Source organism: Dipodomys ordii, unplaced genomic scaffold, assembly GCF_000151885.1.
Source record: "Dipodomys ordii isolate 6190 unplaced genomic scaffold, Dord_2.0 Scaffold1, whole genome shotgun sequence".
Lineage (NCBI taxonomy): Eukaryota > Metazoa > Chordata > Mammalia > Rodentia > Heteromyidae > Dipodomys > Dipodomys ordii.
Genome location: NW_012267217.1, coordinates 45,102,172 through 45,125,117, shown reverse-complemented (window position 1 = coordinate 45,125,117; position 22,946 = coordinate 45,102,172). Strand labels below are relative to the sequence as shown.

The window sequence follows — 22,946 nt, the reverse complement described above, 5'->3', positions numbered from 1 at the left end:
TGTGTAAGAGTTAGCTCGTATGATTCATAGATCAGAAACACAGAGATGAGATTCCAAAAGATGCTGAAGGTTCCATCTTCGTTGGTTGGCCCTTCCCTTTCTTAGATGCCTTATTTTGTGAGAAGCCACGTCCAATGTCACGTTCTGCTCTCTGGACAGGCCCTGGAGGTAAGAAACTGCATCTTCTGAACAGTGTCAGTAGTCTGAATGAGGCTGAAACCATGTCCTTAAACAAAGGCTTCACATGACTGCAACCCTGGTCCACATCTTAAGACCCTGAGACACAATCAAGGAGCCAAGCTAAATGTGGATCGTGATCTTCAGAAACTGTGTGCAATAATTGGGTGTCTTATCTTCTAAGACTTGGGATAATTTAATTGACAGATAAAGTAGATTTTGGTGCCAAGATAAAACTGTCAACTTTGGGAATGCTTGTGGAACTCTGAAGTAGGTAGAATCAGTAAAACCTTGAAGAATGTGTTTTTTTTTAAAAGTTATTATTAAGGAGTTGTACAAAGAGGTTTACAATTCGTGTGTTTTCTTTTAAAAGTGTGCATTTGCCAAGTTTTCCTCAGAAATTGCACAGGCAAATGTATATTTTTTATACTGAACACTTAATAAGGCTTAGCAGGAAAGTAAGAAGCAGACTTCTGGAGAAGGAGGCTTTTCATTATGTAGTAGATGAAGTTTGCTTGCTAAGCTGTGGAAAGTTCAAAAATTACCCTAAAGAAATGGTGATCTGGCAAAGGAAATGTCAAAACTACACACTGCTGTGTATAAGTAGTTGAGCATTAGTGCATTTGCTACATGGTATGAGATTGCATTGGTATTCTAGGATTCTTTGCCCATTTAAAATTTTATTTTTAATTTACAAATAACAATTTTATATAGATGGTTTATATCTGCTTATATTCTAGTGATTTAATAACTGCCATTTCATGATAACATTATATTGCATAATTAAAAACATACTCTTTTAGTATTGTTCGAAAATATCCAATGCATTATTATTTATTATAATAATATAGCACTCTTGGTGCAATCAACCACTATTCCTTATTTCTCTACTTTAACAAATTTTCGCCCTTATATCAATAACTCCCCTTTTCTTATCTGATCCCTCTCAGCCTCACGTAGCCACATTTCTGCTTTGTGCTCCATGAGTTCAACTGTTTGGTTCTACATAGTTGAATTTAAGTATTTCTGTCACCATTGATCTGGGATAGTAAATGGGCAGATTAACACAAACAACTAAATCACACAACCCACATTACTATCACATTTTCATATTCTTCATCAACAGATTACTTAATGGAACACTTGCTTTTAAAATATAAATAAACAAAGGGAAGCCCATTCCTCCATAAAAATGTAGTAAATATCTTTGTTTACATGGCTCCATGTTTTCCATCACTCTAAAAGACCTTTAGAAAGTATAGCACCTCTGTACTATATTTTAAATACAGTTTCAAATGGTATCAAATGCATGTAGATTATTTTAAAATTAGCAAAGGGAAGGGCAAGTCAGATAGTGGGAGGAATATTTGTGAATCATTGTGTGGATAAGGGCTTTGTATCAGCATGAAAAAGGAAATCTTCAAGTTGAACAATAACACAACCTAGCTGAAATGTGAAAAATGTTTTGAATAATTAAGGAAAGATTTTTCAATAGCTAATATGTACATGAAAATATAATAATCATGGCACCCTTAGTCAGAGAAATATAAATAAAACTGCAATCAGATGTCATTTCACACCTGTTAGAATGACTACAATAACAAAGAACCAATCACAAAGGTTTCCAAGGAGATAAAAGCACATACTTTCATATGTTTCTGGGAATTTGTAAAGTGTTACAGCCATGTTGGAAAGTAGCTTGTTGATTTTTCTTTTGTCGTACAACCCTGCAATTTTTCTCATAGCTATCTACCCAATAGAAGAGAACATCCGTGTGCACACAGAGTTCTTTTTATTTTTATTTTTTAGTTTTTGGGTCCAGTCATGGGCCTGAACTCTGGGCCTGGGCACTATCCCTCAGCTCTTCAGCTTAAGGCTAGCACTCTACCACCTGAGCCACAGCGCCACTTTGCCTTTTTTTTGCTTATATGGTGCTGAGGAATCAAACCCAGGGCCTCATGCATGCAAGGCAAGCGCTCTACCACTGAGCCACCTTCCGAGCCCCACACAGTTCTTTTTAAAGCATTGCTGGTAATAGACAAACTGGAAGCAGTCTATATATCCATCAACTGATGAATAAAGGAAATGTGATAGATCCATACAATGGAATGTTATTTGGCAAGAAAGAGGAATGAACTACTGATACATGCAACAATGTAGGCAGAGCTCAAATATGTTATTGCTAAATGAGAGAAGCTAGATGAAACAAATAATAATAAGATGTATTATTGCACTTATGTGAAATGTCTAGAAATATATGCCAGTAGAAATAGAAAATGCACATGTAGTTATCTAAGGTCCAATATGGTAATGAGAGTGACTGCAATTGAATAAAAGAGATGCTTTGGGGTGACAAATGTTTTCTGACTGGATTGTTGTGAATAGCTGCATAATAAGATTACTAAAAGTCATTAAACAATAAACTTAACACAGATACACTTTATGATGTAGAAACAGTATCTAGATAAAGCTATTTAAAATGCCTCAGTTGGGCTGGGAAAGTGGCTCAGTGGTAGAGCGCTTACCTTGCATGCCTGAGGCCCTGGGTTTGATTCCTCAGCACCACATAAGCAAAAAGAAAAAAGCTGGAAGTGGCGCTGTGGCTCAAGTGGTAGAGTGCTAGCCTTGAGCTGAAGAGCTGAGGGAAAGCGCCCAGGCCCAGAGTTCAGGCCCCACGACCAGACACACAAAAAAAATAAAAAATAAAAAAATGCCTCAGTTAAAAAATACTCCTAGCCTGTGACTGTATTTGAAAGTAGAGGCATACAAATGGTTTCAGGGAGTCTCCCTCCTTAATAGGAATGGCAAACTCCATGAATGCAGGTGTCCATAATTTCAGCAGAAAGTAGAAAGGAGTCATTAGCTCTTGCCCATGGGGCAGGTGTTCCTAAGCAAATTTGTTAGGACACAAAATAACAGGGACAACTTTGAGAAATTTACAAATATCAGACTATAATTTCTAAGTATTTTGCAGTACCAACTTCAGCACAAGAATCTGGAGATATAAAGTATCCTTACACATTAAAACAGATCCTTTAACATCTCTACAATAAAATCTTTTGATGGCATTGTTGGAGTTTCTACACTTAAAACATTTACACCAGTAATCCACCCAGATATCTTGTTAGGTCAGACATTGTCTTCCTACTTCCCACTGGTTTGTTCAAATGAGAGCTATTCATAACATACATTTCTTCAATTAATCTAAATAAACCTTGACTGACAATACATGTACACATCTTGTACATACATATATTTTTTAAAGATCAAAAGCTATAAACATAGCTAAACATGCTTACTTAACTTTTAGATATGAAGACACATCTGTCTCTACTCATGTACCTGGAATGTGATGGACCTCTTTCCTGGGAAGTTTGGGAGGACAGACTTCCATCAAAGGAGTTTCCTCGGTGACAGCCTGAGATGGTGGCTTTGGGTGAGATGGAATCGGGCTGGAATGGTTCGCACGTAACCTGGAGTCCCTTTTGGATGTGGAGACAGCATATTAGTTTTTTATTTTCCCCTTATACATAGCTTCTACAACCATATATGTGCTACATACATAGTTCTGTATGTGTTCTTTCCAGTACAACAGATTATAATGCATTACAATAAGGGATTTTTTTACTGTGTCTAAGAGGAAATAGAAGCAGGTTTCCAGAGTGCAGCTGAGTCATTCCAAGTATTAGGCTAAGCAATTTCATAACTTCTATTTCATTTGCCCTTGACTCTGTTCTCCTTAGCCTATATTCAGTATGTAGAGAAGAGTTATAAACCTGACAATTCATCAAAGGTTTGCCGATACTGTAGAAAACCAAATAGAGGTGTGAGGTTACAGGTGAGCGGCAGGTCAGCAGGAGGTAATTAAATTGAAGCCAGCACATGAAAATGGAGGTGCAAGGTTCACATTGTATCATCATTCATCAGCGAGAGCGTGTGATACATTTTTTTTGAATTGGACAGGACCTTTACCCTGATTTGTAAGTACATACTCAGCAATTCTCTTACTGAGTAGCTTATTCTAATTACATGAGCTGAATTACATTTCGGCTCAGGCCAGACAGGGTATTTTTCCATCTGTATTATAGATGAAATGCTTTAAACACCATAATAATGCATAAACACCATAGCAGTTTAGACCTTATACTTTCTTTTTAATATTTTTATTATAAAGATACTGTAAACCTTATACTTTTTATTTTCATACGCAAAATCATGGAAGAGTCAACCATGACTTACAGAAAAACAATTATACCTGGAAATTTCACAAAATAAATCTCTTGAATTTGACCAAAGAATCTCTTGGCATTAGTACACATTATGTGCTTCATGTTTGATGATTTTAGAGGTTTTTAAAAAAATTAACAGATTGAGGAGATCGGCCAGTGAGAGAATACTTGTCTACTTGCCTAGCACACATGAACTCCTGGACTGAATCCCAGTCACAGTAAAACACAGAGAGGGGAGAGGGGAGTAAGTGTAGGTTCTAACAGCAGGTCCAACAGAACCATAACACAGACCACACACAGCCATACAACTCATTTTAAATTCTTTAGTACCATATTAAAAATAGGAAAATAGGTGAAGTTAGTTTTAATAAAATACTTTAACTCTAAATTTCAACCATATAATCAACATAAAATCATTAATAATGCTTCATAATGTTGACTTGTTTCATACTATATTTCCAGGATTTGATATACAATTTAGACTAGCTATATTTAAAGAGTTCAACGAACTACATGGGACTAGAGGTCCACCCAAATGGCCAATAAAAGTTTAACATAGTTAGACAAGAGTTCCTGGGGGAATAGAAGCCTCTATTGTTTCTTAGAAGGATAAAATGTGGACAGGCAACAAGAAAGGAAGAGAGCATTCCAGTTTGAAGAACCTCTAGGCTGAGACTCAGAGGCTGAGATAAGCATAATCTATGTGTTAAACGCAATATCTAAGTGACCTTATAAGTGATCTGAGAGGGGTCACTTAGGAAGATGTTCTCAGATGGTGGAACACAGAGTATTGGGTGAGGAGTCTGGTCATTAGGAGAGGGGATGTGCTTTATAGGCTCCTATAGAGAAGGGATATGATAAAAGTATGGCACCTTGCATATAATAGCTTTTATGAAATGGTGAGTGAAAAAATCAATTGGGAAGATTAGTCTGCATTATTAGCAGGTGTTTATATTTTAAACCAGAAGAGCTAAAGGTAAAAAAAAATCCAATTAGTTGCTCCAAACTGCAATCAAGTTATGAGGTCCTAGGGTGCATAGAATACAATGAGTATATCTTAGCAACACAGTGAAAAAATGATTTGGCAAGAAGCAAAAAGAATTAGAGAAAAATATGAGACACACCGTTCATGATATCTAAGATATTATCATTTATAAAATATTCTGTTATTTTCTCTACTACTAAAGGAAAAAGACCCTCTTAATTAAACAAGGACTATTGACTTCTTTACCAGCAAAAATTTAATTATACACTACCAGAAAGAGTTCCTTTAGATTTAGCTCATCATAGCCTCTGATTATAACATCCATCCTACGCATAAGTAGGAAAAGAGTACACACGAAGAAATTGATGTATCTTTCCTAAAATGTCTTCATCCTTATAAAACTCTACACAGAGTTCTTCATGTCCGACATTATCCAAAGAATTTTCTGTATGTCAAGAGTGTTATTTTACCTCCTTCTTCCCTTCTTGTCAGTCACTGACCACATTCATGAGGCCCAAGGAGGATGGCCACACCAATACAGCTACCAGGCAGAGAGAATATAGGAGAGTAAAGATAATCAGGTAACCTCAATTTCAAACCTGCCAAATGTGTGTACATGTGTGTGTATGTGCATACAAAGCATAATATGAGCAATTTTCGGCAAATGATAGTTACACTAGGAGTCTAAAATTTCCGACTTGGAGTGTAAAGAAAAAGATAATGATATTCCTGACAGTAATAGATCAGTTACAAAGAGATCCAATTATGATGACAAGCATTCAGTTTTACTTTGCATGTGTTGGACTGAAAGTGAAGGCAGGTCAACTGATGACAAGTTAATAGCAGTATACATTTCCGTGTAGCTCTCATCTACTCTGGGCCTTAATTTCTCTCTTTCATGAACTGTGACATATTGGCATTGAATCATAGTCTGTGTTTTTTCTCTTTTATGTAAGTAAATTTTAGTTCTCATTAAACTTTATATTCCTTAGTAGGACAGTACTTTACACTTTCTTTCTACTCCCCACACCATGAAACACTATCCAACCAATATAGAGTCACCTAATAAAAAAATTGTATGAAGAAAAAAAATTGTATGAAGCCAGCACCAATGACTCATGCCTATAATCCTCACTACTCAAGAGGCTGAGATCTGAGGATCACAGTTCAAAGCCAGACAGGCAGGAAAGTCCATTTGACTCATATCCCCAATTAACCACCAGAAAACCAGAAGTGCTGCTGTGGCTCAAAGTAGTAGAGTACTAGCCTTGAGCAAAAGAGCTCAGGGACAGCGCCCAGGCCTGGAGTTCAAGCCACAGAACCAACAATAATAAAAATCGTGATGATTATTATTAATAATAATTGTTAGTGTAGTTGAGGAGTTGGGAGGGAAGGGATGGTAGGGGAAAAAGAAAGGAGGAACCAACAATGCTTGATAAGAAATGTACTCATTACCTTGCTCATGTAACTGTAACCCCTCTGTAAAGTACTTTTCACAATAAAAACATATTAATAAAAGAGTTGACTGATAACTGGATGATATTCTATTTAATGTGAGGTGAGAAAATGAAAGCTAACATGTAGTGAGTGCTACTGATTGAAATACAGCATTGCTTCTCATATGATAGCCTGTGATATAATAATCTCATCATACATTATGCAATTTCAGTACTTCTACACTCTTTGAAAGACATGTAAAATTATTTTTCTTACTTGATTGACAGAAAATCTGAAGTTGTTAAATGTTGTATGTTCAGGGAGGGGGAGAAGGCTTTGAGCATGGTAGTATGAATGCATGTCTGACGCTTCCCACCACACTACCTCAGGAATTTCTTTCTTCCTTTTTCTCTCATTTTAACAAACTAACCTCTTGGTGTCTTGTGTCTTGATTTGGTGATTCACAGGTCTGATTTTGACTGTTGATAGGAGAACTTCTCTTGGCTGCATAAATGGGAGAAATTCTATCACCAAGACTATAGGTTCACATTATTTCATGAGTTTATTTCACTTTCGATTAAAAATCCCAACTAATAGGTCATTATCACACTGAAAGAAGAAATTTAATAACGGAGATTGTCTGAAAATCTTATCATGTCTTAGTGAGAAGTGTAGGCACTCTTCAGTATGACTCAGTAGGTAAAAATAGGACCATCTTCTCAGCATGGGCACTCAGTGGAGCATTACACATAGTAACAAGTTCTTACATAACAAGTAACAAGTTCTTACATACATTTCTATCCTATAACTCTCAAGGTATATAAGACACTAAGGAATCTGTGTAATCAAGGAGTGTCATATTAATATATATTCACTTATTTAAATGTATTCATTTACATTTATATTGTTTATATTTTTAACGCAAGGCTCACACTTGCTCAGCTGTAGCGCTATGCCTTGAACCAGGCATCCAGTCCAACTTTTTTGCCGGTTATTTTGGAGATGGAATCTTGTGGACTCTTCTGTCTAGACTGATCTGGACCTACAATCCTCCAGACCTTAGCCTCCTGAGAAGCTAGGGTAACAGGTATAAGCTACTGGTAGTAGACTTTACTCAGACATTTGATAAGATGCAAATGGTAACAAATATCTTCTTTCAAAAGGAGAATGAGCCTTTTAAAGTAACATCACTATCTCCATTACCCATTGGTGAAATAAGAACATTAGGCTACATACACAGCAAAATATAGATTTGGGGTGAAATATCTCTTACTACAATCAGCCAAAGGACTCCCTCACTAGACAACAACTGAACTGGAATGCTTTGATAACAATGAGGCACTAGGATTCGGCCTCCACTCCATCCACCGGGATGATGAAATAATAGTTGTAATATTTCACCCACATTAACTGATCTATACCCCATAATAATCCTGCAAGTAGTATTAAAATGCAAAATTCCTCCTTTACTGATGAGGAAACTGAGGCATTGACATTTAAATGTCTTGACCTAAAATCATATAACAAAAAAAGCTCATGCGCCTGGTTTGCTGTTTTTCTCTATGTGAATAAGCCTCATAGCTAGGCCACTCCTATGTGTGAAGGAATCTGCCAATGCCACCCTGCTGGGTGCCTGAGCTACAAACCTGTAATAATGTTCCTCATGGGCTTGACCAACGCTGTGAAGCCAGAGACTTCGGGCTGTCTATGTTCCCACATAGGCTGCCATATAACAAGCCCACTGGCCAGCCGGAAGGTGAGGTCAGATTCCTGGAGACAGAAAAGATCATGTGCAGTAATTGCCTTCTGCCAGTCAGCGTTGTCATTCACAGGTATTTTCAGATGATCTGTTCAACCTTCTTTCATAACCCATATAAGTATGGCCAGAGTAAACCAACAACTTTATCACTGCAATTGCCACAGAAATCAAACAACCTGCTTTATGTGGAATGAATAATTAATCAAAATATAGCTCTGGGGAAAACATAAAACACAGAAATTATTGTTTTGTGTTTGCTATAATTGAGACCTGCTTATTGCAAGATTCTTGGCAGAACTCTTCATTCATGCTTGCATTATCATTCCTCTTAATTATTTAATTGTGATTACTTCTCCCTCATGACACAATGTCCTCTGAGACTGGCTATTGTGACATTTTGTTCTCAAGTGCATCTCGCACTCTCGAATTTCATGGAATCAAGTTTGGTGCTTCATAGGGTTATTTTGCAGTGCTTTTACTCATAATGATCCTTAATTCCTTAAAGACATGGATAGATCAGGCGTCCTCATTTCCTCTCAGCTCCCAGTATCATAACAGCACTTAAGACAGCATTAGGAATTACATATACAATAGATTTGCAATAAATACCTGTGGCATTGGGCTGCCTTTACAACTCATGTCCATACAATTTGTCTATAATTGAAAGTCTCTCCCAGAAACACATTTTCTGATTCCTTGCTACATTTACAGAGGGTGGGGTATATAAAATGCAGTCTCATGTGGTAAAGGTACATTGTGAGATGACATTTTATCCACTTCAGCCTTGCAAATAGCAGGAAGACAGAATGGATAATACAGTTGCAGATTAATGAACACCACGAGGACCTAGAAATTCACTCGGGACAGTAGTTTGCAATGCTGACTTACATTAGTTAATCACTTTTAAAACAGGATGCCCAGGACTCACTGCACAGACCCATTAAATCAGAATCTTTTTGAGGTTTGCTAAACTTTCCCCTAGTGACTATCATATGATACATGAGGACAGCTCACAAAGCATTTGGTCAAATTCATCCCACATATTTCCCACAAATATATAGAGAGCACATAATGTGCTCTGGCACTACTTTAGGTTCCTGAATATAGTAGGTAACAAAGCACAAAAAATAATTCTCTGTTCAATGCAAAGGAGACATTACCTAGATAAGGGGATGCGTGGCAAGGTGTTGACGCTGAGACAGGAGGGCCATGGAAGGCATACTGAATAGACAAGTTTTGAGTAAAGAGCTAAATTAAATGAAGGACCTTCCAGGTAGATTCTTCTAGAGAAGTTCTCAATTAAAATGAAAATGCCCTAGCTAGGTGCTGGTGGCTCATGCCTGTAATCCTAGGTACTCAGAAGCCTAAGATCTGAGAATTGCAGTTCGAAGCCAGCATGGGCAAGCAAGTCCATGAGACTCTTATCTCCAGTTAACCACCAGAAAACTGAAAGTGGCGCTATGGCTCAAAGTGGTAGAGCACCAACCTTTAGCAAAAGAACTCAGGGCTAGCACCCAGGCCCTAAGTTCCAGCCCCATGATCCCTCCCCCTGACAGATGTCCTAAGTTTACTTATCATATCAAGAAAACAACTATTAAAGTGTGTCCCTAAAGTCAAGAGTAGACACACAAAAAAGATTAAGGAAGTTATGTGATAATTTATTACTTGATAGGCCATAGTAAAGATTTCAGTGGTTGCTGAGTAAGAATCGAAGCTACTACAGGGTTTTGAATAGCAAAGGCACCTGACTGGACATTTGTTTTAATAAGTTCACACTGAAGATAGCTTCAGAAAGAGCAAAGGTTGAAGAAGACAATTTGAGAAGCTATTGTTATCATCTAGGTGAAAGATGGTTAGAGTAGGTTGTTGGTAGAGACCAAAATTATAAGTGGTATACTATAAATACATTTTGGAGATAGGGTTTCAGAATTTTCCAGTTGATAGAAAACAGAGTATGACAAAGAAAAGTGTCAAGGAGTTTTGGCATTGTCATGAATAGACCTGGGAGAGCTGAGAAGAAGTGAGTAAGCAGCTAAACAAGAATGTCTGGAGGAAGGTGCCAGTCATCCAAAATCCCTTCAAATGGGCCTGGGAAATCCGAATGATACTCTCCAGCAAGCAGGGAATTAAGGTTAAACAAATCCTATCAGATTTGTCTCCAGAAATACAGGAAGCCAGATCTCAAGTGACCTGGTTTTAATGATTTCTTAGTTTCTGAGCTCAATCCTTTTCTATGTTTCTCACAGATAATCCAAGCACAAGTAAAACCCCAATGAAAATCACGGCAGAAAACATTAAATTCTTTTGAATAAAATCCTGGCTTCTAACACTTGCTCTATCACCATACCAGACAGTTGCTGCCTTCATTTTGTTATAATTGGTGCATTCTTGACTAGATTAAAGTATATATTTTTTTCAAAGTGAACCGAAAGATTTTCTTCCAAATATTTTCTCATAGCATTGATACCCGATTGTTTTCTAAATGAACACATGTCCATTTTCTCTAAATAATACCAATTAAATCCAAACAATCTTCAGACTTGAATACCTTGAGCACCTATGTCTCCTCTTGGGTTGCTATATTTCTTTGAAGTATTTTTTCAGTTGGTACAATGTATGAACTCTGAGTTCTTAATTTCTCTCCTAGATACTCCTTTAATGGGGCACTCGATGCATCACAACACAGAAAACCTAGCAGCTGGGGAAAACATTCAGTTGTGAAGCAGGTAGTCTTAAAAAACAACAACCAGAAGTTGTAAACACTGGCAGAATATCTTATTACCATGTTTCGGGTGTTTTCCTTCTTTTCACTGATGGTATGTATCCACAATTCACTGAAACAATTCTAAATCTATTTACTAGACACTTAGATTCAATGAAACAATTATCATTGTCATGTTGCTTACTTCCCTTTGAGGTCTTACATTCTGTTTTATTTCTTCTTATTTCCCTAGTACTTTAAGTAGTGCCCAGCACAGAGAAGGAAAGAATAAGGAAATAATATAAAATCATAGGTACACTGCCATTATATTTTTAAAAGATTCCTTAGTTTAGGATATATGAATCATTTATCACTGATAAACTTAAAATTAGTCTAAAATTAATAATATGCTTTATAGAATTTTCAGATTATTGATTTAATGTGACTTCGGCTAGTTTTGTTTGTTTGTTTCTTTGTTTTTGTTGGTCATGGAGCTTGAACTTTGGGCCTGGGTACTGTCCCTCAGCTCGTCAGCTCACTCTACCACTTGAGCCACAGCGCCACTTCTGGCTTTTTCTGCTGAGGAATTGAACCCAGGGCCTCATGCATGTGAGGCAAGCATTCTACCACTGAGCCAACTTCCCAGCCACCTTAAGCTAGTTTTAAACGAAACATGTAGGAAAAATATGTATCTAATAAGATACTGTCTTACAGTAGATGAGTCACTTGGAATTATTTGTTAATTAGTAGTGAATGAATTCAGCAAGTATTAATTAAGCACCTACTACACAGATACTATATTGGTACAATGTTACTTTCAAACCATTTGGAATGTAGTGAGATATAGATAAAAAGATGGCAATAAACAAGGTATAACAATAAAGCTCTAAAATATCATGGAAATAGAAGAGAGTGGGTCTTGAATGAAGTTTAAAAGGACGGATAAGAATGTTCTAGATTGACAGATCGAGTAAGAGGCTGTTCCTGACACCTATATAAGGAAAAGCTTCTTGTTTTCTTGGCTAGAACCCAAACATCTGGAGTGCAAAGACAGAAGAAAGAAAAGAAAGGCATACTATAGACAACTCAGTATATTAAACCAAGGGCTTAGAGTTTTGTCTTCTGTATGATGAGAGATGAATTATTTATTTATTTATTTATTTTGCTGGTCATGGAGCTTGCTGGGCCTGGTTGCTGTCCCTCAGCTCTTCAGCTCAAGGTGAATGCTCTACCACTTGAGCCACAGTGCTACTTCTAGTTTTCCGAGTGTTTTGTTGGAGATAAGAGTCTCATGGACTTTCTTGCCTGGCTGGCTTTGAACCAAGATCCTCATATCTCAGCCTCCTGAGTAGCTAGGATTACAGGACTGAGCCACCAGCGCCTGACTGAGAAATGCATAAATTATTGTGAGCATGTTGATGACATGATAAGATCTACACTTCAGAGAGACTATTTGATACTGACAATGGATTTTATGGGATACACATGGAGACCCTTAACCCAAGCAGAACGTAAGTAGTCCAAGTGAGATGAGACAAATTTTGGGTTAATATAGCAAATAAGAATAAAAAAGAGATGATAAATTGAAGAACATTTTAGGAGACAAAATTGATAGGACACTAATTAATAAAATATACAGGTAAAGATGAAGGAGTAAGTACATTTGAGTTTGAACAAAAGATCTGGAATATAGACGATAGGAGAAAGGCTGACTCCAGGGAAAGTGTAAAGTGACTATGGAGCATCTATGATGAGTTTCCAGTTGAAGGCATGATGGTTGTTTTATATAGAGCCAAGGATTTATGAAATGAGGACTGTAAAGCAGAGATTAATGACTCGGAGCTTATTCATGGTTTTAATGGAAAAACTCTGGACAGAAATTTTGGTAGAGCCGGGTGCCGGTGGCTCACACCTGTAATCCTAGCTACTCAGGAGGCTGATATCTAAGGATCATGGTTCAAAGCCAGCCTGGGCAGGAAAGTCTGTGGGACTCTTCTCTCCAATAAACCACTAGAAAACCAGAAGTGGTGCTGTGGTTCAAGTGGTAAAGCGCTCGCCTTGAGCTGAAGAGCTAAGGGATAGTGCCCAAGCCCAGAGTTCGAGCCCCATGACTGACCCCCGCCCCTGCAAAAAATGGTAGAAAGTCAAAACTGTGTAGAAACTTTGTAGAAAGTTTGTGTTAGAATCTCACTTCAGTTATTAATAAGCTCTGAACATTGGCTTCTTCTTTGGTAAGGTGAAAAGAAAGATGCCCACCTCCATACAGCAGAGGCAAACAGAAACAAGTGCTTGAAATGGAGTAAATGGAAGGCGAGTACTTTGGAGGCCTGTCCTCATGTCTATTGAACTTTGGCTTCTTAGTTTTGTACATGATGCTCAACAGTCTGCAATACAGTCTGTGTGAGGACCCGGTGGGGACCTCATAGAGTAAGATCAAGAAAAGGATGGGCAAGTGGGCAGCACCTGGAATTGGAGACTATATTTCATAGAACCTGCAATCTAGAGTGTTTTCCTAGCAGCACACAGATCTCTGGGATTGGGACAGAAAGGCAGATGTTGGTCTTGATCTGGGGTTAGAGTTTGAAGGGTGAGAGGTACTTCACATGGATGTAGGAAAGATAGAATAAGAGGATAGGCTCCTAAATAGTCTAATAACCAGCAGGCCATCTATGTGTACTAGTTCTCAATCAGGGATGATTTCCTTCCACTCACTCTTCTGGAAACACTTGATGACCTATAGAACCATGTGTGGTGGTTTCAACTCAGGGAGGAGATGTTATTAGTATCTTGTGGCTAGAGGACAGAGTACCAAATAGTCTACAATGCATGGGACAATGTCCCACAATAATTATATGGTACAAAATGCCAAGAGTGCCAAGGCAGAGCAATTGTGATCTGCAGATTATACATTCCCCAGCAACACTGGGAAAATGTATATACCTCTCTCAAATGGAAAAGCCTTGAGGGGAATTTATTGACTCATTTATATTCTGTATAGTGTTTGGAGCAATATTTAACTCATACCAATGGAAAAATAATACAAAAAACCCTATGCTAGTAATACAGCTAATAATTTATCATGCCTCTATCATTGTGTAGTGTTTAGTGTAGATTCTTCTAGATTCATAAGAACTCTATTACTAGGCCACATGAAAAGCTTAGGCATCTTCAGTGAGCTTTCTAAACAGTTGTAGTTTCTCTTGAAAGATCTGGCTGCTTCTTTTAACGGTATATCATATTAACTGCAATAAAACACCAACATCAAAACCAACTCAGATAATTGTAGACATCCTTATTGATAGTTTTTAGGAAGCCTTTTATCCTTTCCTGTCCATTTTAAGGACAATGGACTCACATATAATTGTTGTTTTTAAAACTTGGATCCACTCTTGATAATAACTGAGGTTCTCTATCAAATCAGTCACAAAATACAGAGGGCCTGATACATGCCATACAGTAGTTAAACATTAGAGATACAATTGGAACCTAGGCAGTCAAGAAATGGGCAATCAACATGTACACAAACATCTATAATAATTCCAATGGAATTATCAAAAGTGGAAAACAAGCAGAAGAAGGGACTTGTAGCACAAAAGTAATCATAGTAGACTCATTGTGATTGTTAATGCCTACAAAGCTATGCACACACATACCCCTCCCCCACACATACATGCTAGCTTGAATATTTATTCATTAGGGTGAGTAGACTGATAAGATAGATGTGGCCATGTAAAAATATAGGATAGAGAATAGATATAGGATAGAGAATTTCCTTCAAGGAGAAGGAAATGCTAGTATAAAAATAAAAATAAAAATGAACTTATGGGGTTTGAAAATGAGAGACTCCAAATAGTAAAAGGTTCATGAACAAGAAAGAAGCAAATGAGATGAACATAAGCAGACATACTAAGAATGAGTATAGCAGACAGAACTGGAGATAATGATATTAAGCAAAGGAGTGAAGTTCAGAAGGACAAAGGTTGTGTGTTTCTTTCTCGTATGCAGAAGCTAGTCCCAAAAGATTATACATATATTAAATATATACATATATACATATATGTGAACATGATTATGATTGTGAAATGATGTGGAGGAAAAAAGGAGAGGAGAGAGGGAATGAGAATGTTGGAGGAATGATTGATATCAAAATCCATTGTCTACGTATGAAGAAGACATAAGTAAACTGAGTGCACAGTTAATACACACTGGGAATGAACAAAGGTCTTACAGGTCCCCTAGTGACCTGGTGTACAGTCTCAGTTAAGCAAACATTTTCTACTTAAGTATACCCTTTATAAAAGACTTCTAAAATGGAAATTTAAAGCTTTTGCAACCATTTGGTTTAACTACATTAAAAATGTGTAAAAATGCTGCCAGGATATGAATTGCATTTTGAGAATTCACAGGTTGTTTCAAATCCATTCCTATCAGAAATGGGACAAAGTCAACAGAGAGAAATTTTTAGGAAACTAAAATAAAGTACAATGTCTCATTAGTCCCTTCCCCCACTCATTGTGATTGTTAATGGCTACAAAACTATACACATGCATCCCCAACCCCCACACATATATGCTAGTTTGAATATTTATTCATTAGGGTAATATTATTCTACTAAAGAACACTTGAATATAGTAACAATTTTAACTCCTGTCTTAGCAGTTAGAAGGAACATGGTATTATGTGTCTTCATATAATTAGATGCATCCACAACATGGTGCACTTAAGGATCTAAAAGTTTAGGTAATATCACCAAGGTTAAGCATCTTGGAAGTGTTAGCTAACTGATTTCAAGTTTAATTCTCTTTTCTAGATCCAAATGTGGATGGATATAATTACATTTTAAGAATATTGGTTTCTTGTAGTCCCATGTTTTTTAGTTTAAAATATTTTAAAGTACAATCCTTCAGCTGTAGCTGTCAGAAAGTCCATAGGGACATAAAATTTTGAAACTTTCTGCTCTAGACCCTATTATTATAATAGAGGTAGTTACAAAAATGTAATAAAACCAGAGAAGGTAGTTGCTACGTGGAGGAGGCTGGAATGAAAGCTTCATGGAAATGACATCGGTAGATGTTGGAGGAAAAGAGGAGGGGAAGGAGGATGGTGCAAACAGCAAGAGCATTTTCAGTGAATGCTTTTAAAGACTTTCAAGGAGGTGGTCAGTAGGGAATAGCAGTTGATAAATCAAGAAAAGAATTAGGCCCTAGATCATTCTTGACTTTATACACCAGGTTCCATTTGTTGGGTTTTGTTCTGAGTCTAATGAGAAACCACTGAGTAAGTAAAGGATACATTTGAAATAATATTCAGCTGTGCAATACAAAAAGTGAGACTTTCCATGCCTTGGCTTGAGATCATACAAAGATATGAACATACCAACTAGAAATACCACTTGAGTCCCACCCCCACCTCATCCCCATCCCACCCCAACCTGGATGCTAGCTTCCTGCTTACCTTGATCCTATGTACCAGAGGAGCAAACAGAAACACAAACAGCTCCACAGTAGCCATAGAGTTCTGGAAGATCTTCCTTCGATTGTTCTCCTCTTCATCATTGGTGCTGCTTTGGCAAGGCTGCCCCGGAGATCCCTGGTTTTCAACTTGGTGGATGAAAGCGCTGCTGCTGCCACCCCAGCTGGAGCCCCGGTCTGTGCCACCAAACCGCTCACTGTTGCAGTCCTGGGGGGCCTCCAGGAGCATCCAATGCAAGGTGTGAAGAAGTTTAGTCTCAGCCACACCCAGCTTATCCTGGTGGCCTGCATGAGATAATCGCAGGGCCAGGGAAAGGTCAGCCATGTGACCAGACCAACAGAGGTGGCAGAGAAGAACATCTTTGCTGTGCTGTGTGGTTCAATTTCCTAGGGGACACAAGCATCCCTCTGCATCGCTAGCAAGCATGGCTTATTGTGGTTTTCTTACTGGCTACAATCTTGTCAGACTAGCACACTGTCATGGAGAATCCTATTTCATCAGTTTGATTCCCAGTATATTCCCAGACAGGTAGCATCAGGGTTAAAATATAAACTCTGAAGATAGCAACTTCTATTTTAGATAACATGACCTGGAAAAATACCTCTGCAAAGCTAACATTTGAGCAGAGTCACAAATGAGGGGGAAGGAATGAGATGAAAAGTATGTTTTTTAACTTGGGATAAATAGCAATAGCTATGACATATGTCCAAGTAAAAATGACCGTTCACAAAATTACACACACACACACACATACACACACACACACACACACACACACACACACACACACACACACACACACAGAGCTCTTACTACGACAAAGCTGGGGAAATGTTGTAAAGGTGATGCAAAATTCCTGAAAGTCATTTCCCTAGAAACTGGACAGGCAAAGAGCTCCTTCATTAGAAGTCACCTTACGCAGGTGAGTGTCTTTAGCTAACCTGTAATTTTTACTGTTTCAGACAAAGATGTATTCACATACTTCTTGCAAAGTCAAGGAATTAAAAACATCTGGATGTCAGTGGGTGACTCATGCCTGTAATCCTCGCTACTTAAGAGACTAAGATTTGAGATCAAGATTCAAAGCTAGTTCTGGCAGGAAAGTCCCATTTGTATTTCCAGTCAACCACCAAAAAGCTGGAAGTGGAGCTGTGGCTCAAGGGGTAGAGCACTAACCTTGAGTAAAATTGGTCAGTAATAGTGCTTAGGCCCTGAGTTCAAGCAACAGGACTGGCAGAAAAAGAAAATTAAAGAAAACCAATTCCTTCAGTGATAAATAGACAAGATTCTGGTACTGATGTGAGGGAAGAATTACATGAGAACCTACATACACTTTCCCTGGAACAGTACTAGTTACTACTCAGTACCCATTGTTCATTGTTCTCGGGAGAGTTGGCTCTAAAGGACAAAGATATGCAACTACAATGCAGTACAGAAGCACCCACCTAGCTTGTTCCTGTTTGAAAGTAGGGTTGCAGTGCAGTGGAGGACATGAGGCAGGGCAGCTTGCACCAGCTCCCACCTGGAAATGCTCTGGATGGCCTCCGAGAGGGCTGGAGAGAGGCCATGAAGCTTGTTTTCCACCAGCACTCGTTCAAAGGACTGCACGTTTAAAAAGACAGAGGAAGATTCTGATTGCTAAGAAATGAACATCAAAGGACTCTATATCTAAAAAAGATGTAAATCATTGGACTGAAGTTTTTAGGATGCACAATTGCTGTGTTCCATGCATATGTTCACATGCATATGTTCAACCTGCAGTGAATATATCTGACCATTTGCAAGCTGTTGTTTTGATTTGGCTGGGTTTGGTTTTTGGCAGTGCTGCAGACTGAACTCAGGACGTCATTCTTGGTAAGCAGGTGTTCTACACTTGTTATGTTTCCTAGTCTTTTTTAATTTTCAGTTTATTTCTAAATAGAGTTTCATACATTTTTTGCCTGGACCTCAATCCTTCTATCTCAGTTTCCTGAGATAGCTGGGAATACAGGTATGTGCTACCATGCTTGGCCTCATTTACAGGCTTTTGATCCAAAATATATGGCTTGAACTATTAATGAACTCTAGTTTTGTCAAAATAAGCTTCCACTAACAAAGAACAGAAAAACATACTTAACCTCAAGAGATTTTTGAGTATGATATTTTATGAAATGTTGCTGAATCATCCCAAAGAACCATCAGAGCAGCAGATGGAAATAAAAATGTGGGAAGTATGCAAAAGTGTCTTGAAAGACAGAATTTATGTCAACTTGTTCAACAGGTGTTTACTTAGATACAACTCATGAATGTCAGCCATTTGCAAAGCCTAATTTCCCTGATTTATTCCTTGTACCCAGTAATAATCTGGAAAAATATTCCTTATTTTCATGCCTAGAACTGTGAAAAACCACTTTGAAAGTATCTGTTGGATACAGAGAGAAAAGGGGATGAGGGAAAGAAGGAGCAGAAACTATCCTTGCTTTCTCTTTATCACATCTGTCCGTGCCAGGGATTCTTACAGAGAAGGAAACATGTTAAAAAGTTTGATCTAGCCGGTAGTGTGGGGAGGGATAGTAGGAGAAAAATGAGGGAAGGGTAACAAGTTTGACAAGAAATGAACTTATTTACTTATGTAACTGTAACCCCTCCATACATCACTTGACATAAAAAAAAAAAAGGTTTGATCTACTCAGTTGTTTGTTGGTTGGTATGTTTTTTGTTTTTTGCGGGTGGAGAATATCACTACTTTATTGGGGGAAGAGAAGCTAATAAATACTAGAATGAAAGAATTGAAGATTTAACTGTAAGGACATGATTAGTGCTTGATTCCCCAAATGGTCAATTGGCATTATTAGGGTATTTGTGAAGAAAAGCATGACTTGCTTCAGAGAATATCCAATAAGAACTATTTCATATTTTTACTCCAAAATAGAAATGAAAGGTATTCTGAGGTTTTAATACAGAGTAAAATTGAAGATGGAATCTACATCTAAAAAAAGAATATAAAGAAGACCATTAGATCTGTTGGACATATCGATACAAATACTTAAAATTTTGGAGTCCTTGTGTATCTATCTGCAAATTCATTAAGTGATGTGTATGTTAGAGACTAAGAAACTATAGTTTATACAGTTTAATAGTACATGGAAGAGGATAAATTACATATCTTATAATCTCAGTAAGTTCGAGGTAGTTTTATATTACTAATTACTTTTTATATTACTAATGTAATTTCAGAGAAGATTTTAAACTTTGGAACTTGTTTTCTATATTGCTATCTGTATACCTTGCTCCCTGTCTATCTACCTATCCATTCTTACATGTAACTTTGCTGCTTGATATTTTGTGGCAACATCGGAAATGTCACACGTATGTTTGCCAAGAACAGAGAAAGGCCATGGTTATTTTAACTAAGAGAGTTGTCAATGTGGCTTAAGGAAGGTATAGAGATTTCAAGAATCAAAAAACTATTCCAATTAGTTAGGTACAAGATAGTCCATGAATTGATTATTTTAAGAAATTTGTGTTTAAAAAATATCCCCACTAGGCATCAGTGTCTCACACCTGTAATCCTGACTACTCAGGAGGCTGAGATCTGAGGATCACGGTTCAAAGCCAGCCCAGGCAAAAAAAAGTCCCTGTGAAACTGCTAAGTCCAATTAACCACTCAAAAGTCACTCAAAAGCTGTGGCTCAAGTAGAGCGCTAGCCTTGAGCACAAAGAGGCTCAGAGAAAACATCCAGGCCCTGAGTTCAAGCTCTAAAACTCACCCCCCCAAAAAATTCCCTATGGCAATTCTGAAAGAGAGAGACTTAACAAAACAAATTTCTACTTGAGTATCGTGTGTGTGTGTGTGTGTGTGTGTGTGTGTGTGTGTGTGTGTGGTGTGTGGTGTGTGTGTGTGTGTGTGTGTGTAATTTCCTCAGTTGCATTCTATCATAATTTGTGGCTCTTACACATTTCAAAGCTCTTTATGAGAAGGTCATCCATGTAGCAATTTGTAACTATTGGTGTCAATATTCAACTGAGTATCTTTCATCATTTACATTATACAGCTATTTGTGGGAGTTCTGGATTTCAATGGAGGCTGCTAAAAAATCCATTTCCAATTTTCTTCATTATTTCATGTCTTACTTAGTCAATTTGCAAAACAAAATTGTCTTAGAACTTTGGGACAAGTGCACTTCATAACTGTATAAATATTAATGTTATTTTCATAATTTTTTACTCTATTCACTTCCAGACTTGCAGAATATAGATGACACATAAAAGTATAGAATTGTATACATTGTTCTAGTAATTCATAAGTACTCAATTTATGAATATCTACTGATGGTCTCCATTTTGTAAGAATTTGACTTTTTACACTACTCCTGAAGGCCTATGGTTCCCTTATCTCTCTACCCTCTTTTCTCCTACCCAGTCTCTCCCCACTAAGGCCCTTTGCCCTGCAGTCCCCTGCTCTTTCTTCCCTTCTTCCCTTCCTCCCTCCCAGTGTCATTGCTCAAGCATCACATTAGTAATTAAGCCTTATCTACCCACTGCTTATAAAGCACACTCGACCACAGGGCTTCCTAATCTCCTTTGTTGTTTAATTTTTCTCCATAATGCTTATCACCATCTGGCTTAATGCGTGTTTTCTGTACATATTTGTTTGAGGCCTGTCCAACCTTCTCCCCCCACCACATACACACACACTGTAAATGCTGTTATTTTAGTTTTTTCTCTATCCCAACAGTAGAATTGTACCTGACACACAGTAGGTGTTTGATAATATTTCCCCAGTGAATTACTACATGCATCAATATGATTTAGTCTTTCTTCGGGTTCAAATTACTAGGCAGAACACAAAAATAATCATTAAATGGTGAAAATCACATACCACGCAAGAGGCTTCATATTGCTTCCCCAGTTTAGGCCTCAAAAATGCACTGAAAAGCCGAAAGAGATTTCTGTTATAAACATGAGCAACATTTTTGTGACAGCATCCTATGATATATTTTTCAATGGTTGAGCCACGGTGCCGTGAAACTCCAATTTCACATTTCCTTATAGCTTGTTAATGGGCAAGTGTTGAACAGCTGACGACGTTCGCTTTTTACACGTGCAATTACATAGATGAAAAAGATGTGCAAATCTACCATTTTCCCCCCATATCCTCTCCTCTCCGAGGACTTTCACCTAACCAGATGCTAAATCGCCGATGGCGAGAAGTGGTGCGTCCCTCGTGTGTGTGCAGTCCTATTAAAACCTAAGAGACTGAATCCAGCTGTGGGCCACAATTGCTACAATCTGTTTTCCTTATCTGCTAACTCTCCAAAATAAAAAGAAGACCATCTTCTCTGCTATGTATTGGAATAGCTATCAATCTTGTCCAGAGGGGAAGAGCAAAGCTGTTATCAAATATGAGTCTTCCTGGTGGAAGAGGAAAAGAATACGCCGGCAGGATCCGAGTAAAAATGGTTAACAAGTGGGCACAGCAGCTATTCGCCAAACGGGAGAGCTGCAAAAAAAAAAAAAACAAAAAACAAAAAACAAAAAACAAAACCCCACAACAGGTCACCCAGCTGGATGACAGCAGGAGGTGGAGGGGGCATGGGACTCCAGAGCTCACCAGTCATGGTCATTCTCTTTCCTGGCTCCCTGCCCCTCCTCCCAGCCTCCCTGCCCTGCCAACCCCCCCATAATGTATATGTATTCATTCCCCAAGCCGCCGAGCTGCGTGGCGTCAAACTTCACTGGCGTATTTTTTGCCGTGTTATGTTAATGCGTGTTTTGAAGCGGGTGCACAGGGCTGTGCTTCCAGCTCGGCCTGGGCAGCGGCGGCGGAGGTGGCGGCCCCGGGAAACGGTGCCCAGCCCGCCCCGCGCGCGCCCCGGGCGCCCCTCACCTGGTTTGCCTCCACAGGAAGGTCTGGATGGGCAGGGGGATGCCGCGGCTGCTGTCCGGCTCCTGGCCCTCGGAGCTCTTCCTCTTCACCATGATGGTGGCTCCCGAGAGTCCTCCTACAGGACCCAGCGCCGGGTCCTCGCTAGCCGCCGCCACCACCACCGCTTCCTCCTCCTCCTCCTCCTCCCCCCGCCGCTCCCCCCAACTCTCATCCCCTCCTTCCCCGAGGCAGGGCCGCCTCTCTCCGCCCCGCTCCCCCGTCTCTCGCCCCTTCCCCCACCCGTCCCCGCGCGTGGAACATGGCTGCGGGAGGCGGGC

The 22,946-nt window shown here is 38.6% G+C and overlaps 1 protein-coding gene across 4 annotated transcripts in view; it reads right to left on the bottom strand.

Moving 5' to 3' along the window:
• Unc80 (unc-80 homolog (C. elegans)) overlaps positions 1-22,800 on the bottom strand; it is a 183,303-nt gene extending 160,503 nt beyond the window's left edge. For 2 of the 4 annotated variants that reach the window (XM_013010848.1, XM_013010840.1), the window contains exons 1-7: positions 22,630-22,800; positions 21,622-21,670; positions 18,206-18,362; positions 16,743-17,044; positions 8,475-8,598; positions 7,259-7,332; positions 3,520-3,659 (exon numbers count right to left, since the gene is read on the bottom strand). In XM_013010848.1, the coding sequence (XP_012866302.1) occupies positions 3,520-3,659; positions 7,259-7,332; positions 8,475-8,598; positions 16,743-17,044; positions 18,206-18,362; positions 21,622-21,670; positions 22,630-22,721 (938 nt within the window). In that variant the 5' untranslated portion in view covers positions 22,722-22,800. The remainder of the gene's footprint in view (positions 1-3,519; positions 3,660-7,258; positions 7,333-8,474; positions 8,599-16,742; positions 17,045-18,205; positions 18,363-21,621; positions 21,671-22,629) is intronic. The other 2 variants (XM_013010826.1, XM_013010833.1) reach the window with 1 other exon arrangement.
• Between the last annotated feature and the right edge of the window lie 146 nt (positions 22,801-22,946).